The 6,044-nt window shown below is 37.4% G+C and overlaps 1 protein-coding gene across 1 annotated transcript; it reads right to left on the bottom strand.

Annotated features, from left to right (window-relative positions):
• Window positions 1-5,197: 5,197 nt before the first annotated feature.
• On the bottom strand, window positions 5,198-5,774 carry LOC133814565 (uncharacterized). Its single transcript, XM_062247509.1, has 2 exons — window positions 5,435-5,774; window positions 5,198-5,346 (listed from the first exon to the last, which is right to left on the bottom strand). The coding sequence occupies exons 1-2, from the start codon at window positions 5,772-5,774 to the stop codon at window positions 5,198-5,200; spliced, it is 489 nt and encodes a 162-aa protein (XP_062103493.1).
• Window positions 5,775-6,044: the final 270 nt, after the last annotated feature.

The following is a 6,044-nucleotide window of genomic DNA, read 5'->3' as shown; positions in this document are numbered from 1 at the left end:
CAACCTTCAAGATGAAAGATCTTGGAGAAGTTGACACCATACTTGGTATCAAAGTAAAGAAACATAGAGGGGGTTTTGCGTTAGGGCAAGCCCACTATGTTGAGAAAGTATTGAACAAATTTAACCATCTCAAGGTTAAAGATGCCAATACTCCATTCGATCATAGTGTAAAACTAGAGAAGAATGAAGGAAGAGTGGTGGCTCAATTGGAGTACGCTAGTGCTATAGGGAGTCTAATGTACGCTGCCCAATGTACTAGACCTGATATAGCATTTGCGGTAAGTAAACTTAGTAGGTTTACAAGTAATCTAAGTGTGGATCACTGGAAGGCAATTGGAAGAGTCCTAGGTTATCTCAAGAAAACCAAAGGACTAAGCCTTCATTACTCCAAATTTCCTTCAATTTTAGAAGGATATACAGATGCAAGTTGGATATCCAATCTTGGGGATAACTTGTCCACAACTGGTTGGGTATTTACACTTGGTGGAGGTGCAATTTCTTGGGGTTCCAAGAAAAACACTTGTATATCTCATTGCACTATGGAAGCAGAGTTCATAGCTCTAGCTTCTACCGGCAAAGAGGCCGAATGGTTAAGGGATCTGTTGATAGAGATTCCCCTAATCTAAGAGAATGTATCTACTATATCGATACATTGTGATAGCCAAGCGACATTGGCTAGAGCATACAGCGGAGTGTATAATGGGAAGTCTAGACATATTATTCTAAGACATGGATATGTAAGAGAATTGATTCAAAGAGGAGTCATCTCAATATCCTATGTGAGAACAAGTGAAAATCTGGCGGATCCTTTCACTAAGCCACTAACGAGGGATTTAGTGGCTGTATCATCTCGAGGGATGGGACTTAAACTCCCTAAAGAGATTCACGATTGATGGTAACCTATCTTAACACTAGTTATTCAACTAGTGTTAGGTTCAAAAGGTAACAACAAGTCCATCAAGTGAATATTAGTTGTGCTCAAAACAAGTCCCATCAGAGATATTGAGTACTTGTGTGTTACCAAGTTGAGGGTTAAAACCGAAGGGTTTTTTAATAGAATTCAGTCTTGTGAAGACAAGTATTTTTTGGTAACAAAATAATGTAAGAATTCTACCTATATGGACCTAGGGGTGGTGCTGCCTCTCATGAGAATTGGGAGTATTCTCAAGAACGTCCAGGAATGGAAAGTGCACATGGCCATTAACGGTGCAAAGCGAGACATAGATGTCTCAAGTGAACATCGCAAAGGTGTGTGTGTTATCATGAAAAGATGGTTCAATGCCTAATGCAACCAAATTTTCGACAAATTTTTTGATAAGTATACTATAATAAAGTTCAAGTTGAAAAACACTTTGCTTTATGCACTAATGCAATCACTCCTATATGAGAGAGTTCTTATTTAATCAAGTGGGGGATATGTTATATTTTAAAATATAATGATTGATTAAATAAGTGTTACAATAGATAACTATTTAATTTAGTGGGGGAATGTTATATTATTTTATAATATAATGTAATATTATATTATATTATAATATAATGTTTTAGATTAAATAAATGTGACAAAGAGTGTCACATATTGTAACATATAATAGAGAGTTACAATATTTAGATATATGAGATATATCCAAATAATGTAACATATTTGGTGTTACAAATTTGTAACTTCCAAATATTACCCTTTATTGTGTAAATTTGGTGTTACACAATATTGAAATGAATTTCATAAAGCCATATGTGAAATGGCTATTAGAGATATGATTTTAACCCCAATAATGTGTTTTAGGGGTTACAAAATCATTTGGGAAGGTTTGGAACCGTTTGGAAAAATAGCACATTTTTAAGTGCTGAAAATGGTCAGTGGCCACGGCCTGTGGGATAGAGAGTAGTGGCTGCGGCCACAGGCCAAAACTAACCATTTTTTTTCTTCAGTTTTTTCAATCTTTATTGAACGGCTCAAAAACCACAAATAACTCCCAAATCTCATTTTTAATTCCATATTAATCCAATTAAACATTGGTAACAACCATGTGGGTTGGTGGAATTTGAAATTCAAAGGGTGTCTCCAAACTCTATAAATAGGATCCTATAGCTCACTTGAAAGAAAAAACATTTTCTATCCATTAGAGCACTTGGCTAGAAACACCTTGAGGCTTGATAATTCCAGAAAGAATTTCTGATAATCTATGAGAGATCACTTAGTGCTTGAGTTAGGGGGAAATAAGCTTTTGGACAAAGGTTTCAAACCTTGTTCAAGTTGGTGATCCCTAACACTCTTCACTTTGGTAGTGTGAGTGAGAGTTGTTTATCTTTTGTTTCTTGTTCCTTTTTTTCATTCTATTGCTTTTCATCTTTATATTCTTCTTCTCTATTTACTTGTATTCTTGTTTAAGAGTTGTAATATTTTCTTTTCTTTTGTTTCAAACACTTTACTTTATTTGTAATCTTTTGCTTAGAGTTGTATTTTGCTATTCTCTTCTTCTTCTTCTTTTGTTCATTTGTATTTTCAGTTATAGAATTTTAACACTTTATTTAATCAATCCTTGTCTGTTGTAATATTTTGCATAGAGTTGTAATTTTCTTACCATTTCCATTAAGGAAAATACATATTTTCCTAACATAAGCAATCACCTTCCCTGCCTGCATAAGAACACAACCCAAGCATTGTCTCGAGGCATCACAGTACACTACAAACTTCTCCTGATTTGTTGAAAGACTTAGTACTGGAGCTGTAATCAATCACTGCTTCAACTCCTAGAATCTTTTCTCACACCTATCTGACCATGGAAACTTCTAGTTCTTGCGTGTCAGTTCCGTCAGCGGGGTAGCAATCCTTGAGAACCTTTCCACAAAACGCATGTACTAACCTGCCAATCCAATGAAACTCTTGATCTCTAAGGAATTCCTTGGCCTTGGTCAATCTCTATTTGCCTCAATCTTAGCTCGGACCACCTCGATGCTATCCCTACTGGCAATGTGACTAAGGAAAGTCACCTGTGGTAGCTAGAACTCACACTTCTTGAATTTTTCATATAGTCTATGTTCTCTAACTCTCTGTAATACCAGCCTGAAATGATGCTCATGCTCTTCCTCTGACAGAGAATAAACTAGAATATCGTCAATGAAGACGATCACAAACCGATCCAAATAATCTTTGAACACCTTGTTCATCAGAACCATAAAAGGTGCTAGGGCATTAGTCAAACCAAACGACATGACTAGAAAGTCATAATGCCTGTATGTGGAACAAAAAATAGTCTTCGGCATATCTTCCTCCTTGATCCTCAACTGGTGATAACCAGATCGAAAATCTGTCTTTGAGAATACCGTCATACCCTACAACTGATCAAACAGGTCATATATCCTTGGCAGAGGATACTTATTATTAATGGTTAACTTTTTCAATTCCTTGTAATCAATGCACATCATCAGAGAACCGTCCTTCTTCTTTACAAATAGGACCGACACACCCCATAGAGAGAAACTGGGTCAAATATAACCCAAGCCTAACAACTCTTGTAACTGTACCTTCAATTCTTCAACTCTAATGGGGTCATTTAGTAAGGTGCCCTAAACACTGGCTCTGTCCTTGGTGCCAGTTCAATAACAAACTCTATCTCTCTATGTGGCGATAACCTTGGTAAATCATCTGGAAACACATCCAGAAACTCACAGACTAATCTAGTCTCTTCTGGTCCCACTGGCACGACCTGAGTGGTTTCTACCACATTGGCTAGGAATCCTATGCAACCACCTCGCAGTAGGTCACTATCCCTAAACGCTTATATCATAGGTACATGGGGTCCATGCACAGTGCCAAAAAATATAAAGGGATCCACACCCTCAGGCTCAAATGTTACCATCTTCTTCTTGCAGTCTATGGTTGCCCCATATTTCACTAACCAGTCCATGCCTAAAATGATTTCAAAGTCATTCATAACCAACTCTATCAAGTCAACTAATAGCTCTCTGCCATCCACTATCACTGGCAATGATATGATCCATCTCCTAGAGATTACTAACTTCCCAGTGGGCAGTAGAGTTCCAAACCCCACAGTATAATAATCATATGGTCTACACAGTCTATCAATTATCATACTAGAAACAAAAGAGTGTGTAGCACCATAATCAATCAAAATAGTATAAGAGGTTCCAGCACTAGAAAGCTGACCTATCACTACTGAGGGACTAGCCTCAGCCTCTACCTGTGTCAACACGAACACTCGAGATGGACTCGAGTTGTCCGCCTTCCTTGGTTCTTCCTTTTTTGCTCTCAGACAATCTTTCTATAAGTGTCCCACTATTCTGCACAGAAAGCAGGCCTTTGCCCAACACTCTCCCTCATGGCGCCTCCTACATCTGGCGCACTCTGGGTAAGTCCCCCAGCCCTCATTTCCACCATGGCAGCCTATCTGTATACCACGTGGCCTCCTGTTGGGATCTGGAGCTGAAAAGGCATCCTGAGCCTCCTTTTCTGGTCACTGGGGCTTAGGTCGACTATTTTTCGCTTAGGCCGATTATTTTGATAACATTAAATGTAATTGTGTTTTATTTAAACTTTTCTGGGATCCCTTGTAAATGTTTAAAGTTTTAATGAAAAGTCTAATCCTTTTGTCCAAAAAATTTAGTACCTAAACCTTTAATTAACTTTGATTAGACTTTTGAGTCCAAATGACTCACTTAACAAGTTATGAACTCTTTTAAACACACGTTGCAAAGATCCTGGATTAGTAAGGCGTTACAACCGCCCTCCTTGGGCCTACACATATTTTTCCAAAAACTCCCCAATGTATCTTTTTCTTCTTTTATGAGGAGCCCCGCCAATCTTGCAGCCATTCCATGAAGGTCTAGAACCAAGCACTTTGGAAGTTTAAAGACTAACATTGTATAGCAAGGAATGGCCTGTATGATAGCTTTTATCAAGATCTATTTGCCAGCTGCCAAGAACAAGCTCCTTTTCTAGCCTTTAAGCCTATTCCACACCTTGTTCTTTATTTCTTTGAAGAGCTCATTTTTTTCCTCCCTACAAAGATAGACAACCCAAGGTATTTTTCATAATGTTCCACCATTCTCACACCAAATAAATCAATACATTATTGTTTAATACTATCGGCCACCATTTTTCCAAAGCACATTTCAGACTTGAGTAAATTAATAGTCTGACGTGAAGCTTGCTCATACCATTCTAAAATCTGCTTTAGAACTCTGCATTCTTCTCTCTTGGCTTCAATAAGATTAAATTATCATTCACAAAGAATAGGTGAAAAACTTGAATATTTTCTTTACCAAATCTCAACCCATGAATCAACCATTTTTCCTCTGCATCAAGAATCATATTGGATAAAACTTCAGCACAAACAAAAAGAACAAAAAAGTGATATTGGGTCACCTTGCCTTGGCCCCATTCGAGGTACAATCTTACATGTCAAATTACCATTGAGAAACACTCTAAACGAGACCAAGGATATGCACCTTATGATCTTTTCAACCCACTTGAAATCAATTCCCGACTTCAGCATGAACGCTTCTACAAATTTCCATTCAACTTTATCATATGCCTTTGACATGTCCAATTTGAAAGAAACTTTCGATCTATTGCCAAATAATTTTTTTTCATACACAATAGCATTGTCCTGGAACAATCTACTGCCAACAAAAGCACCTTCATATTCTGAAATCACCTCCCCCAATGTGCCTCTCAAACAGTTGGCAAGGCAATTAGAAATAATTTTGTATGCTATATTGCACAAAATGATGGGTCTAAACTCTTCCATTTTAGAAGGTTTACAACATTTACAAATGAAAGCAATGAGTGTATCATTTAGCTTGTCAATCGGTTCCCCATTATTTAGAATCTCTTAGCACACCGTAGTAATATCTTGCCATGTACATCCCTAGAATTTTTGGAAAAACAATGCTGGAAGCCCATCTCTTCCCAGTGCCTTTAAGGGTTTCATAGAGAAAATGACCTCTTTGACATCCTTCTCCTCAAAATCTGATAACAACGTTTGATTGGTTTCCTAATATGACTTTCTTCTTGATTG

The sequence above is a fragment of the Humulus lupulus genome, chromosome 2 (assembly GCF_963169125.1).
Source record: "Humulus lupulus chromosome 2, drHumLupu1.1, whole genome shotgun sequence".
NCBI classification, from domain to species: domain Eukaryota; kingdom Viridiplantae; phylum Streptophyta; class Magnoliopsida; order Rosales; family Cannabaceae; genus Humulus; species Humulus lupulus.
This window is presented reverse-complemented; position numbering and strand designations above follow the sequence as displayed.

Bases quoted from the DNA above. Each gene is read 5' to 3' on its own strand.
- LOC133814565 (XM_062247509.1), bottom strand. From the start codon at position 5,774: ATGGAAGAGTTTAGACCCATCATTTTGTGCAATATAGCATACAAAATT. The intron at 5,347-5,434 runs GTAATTTGACAT...TTTGTGCTGAAG, and splicing joins GTTTAGAGTGTTTCTCAATG to TTTTATCCAATATGATTCTT.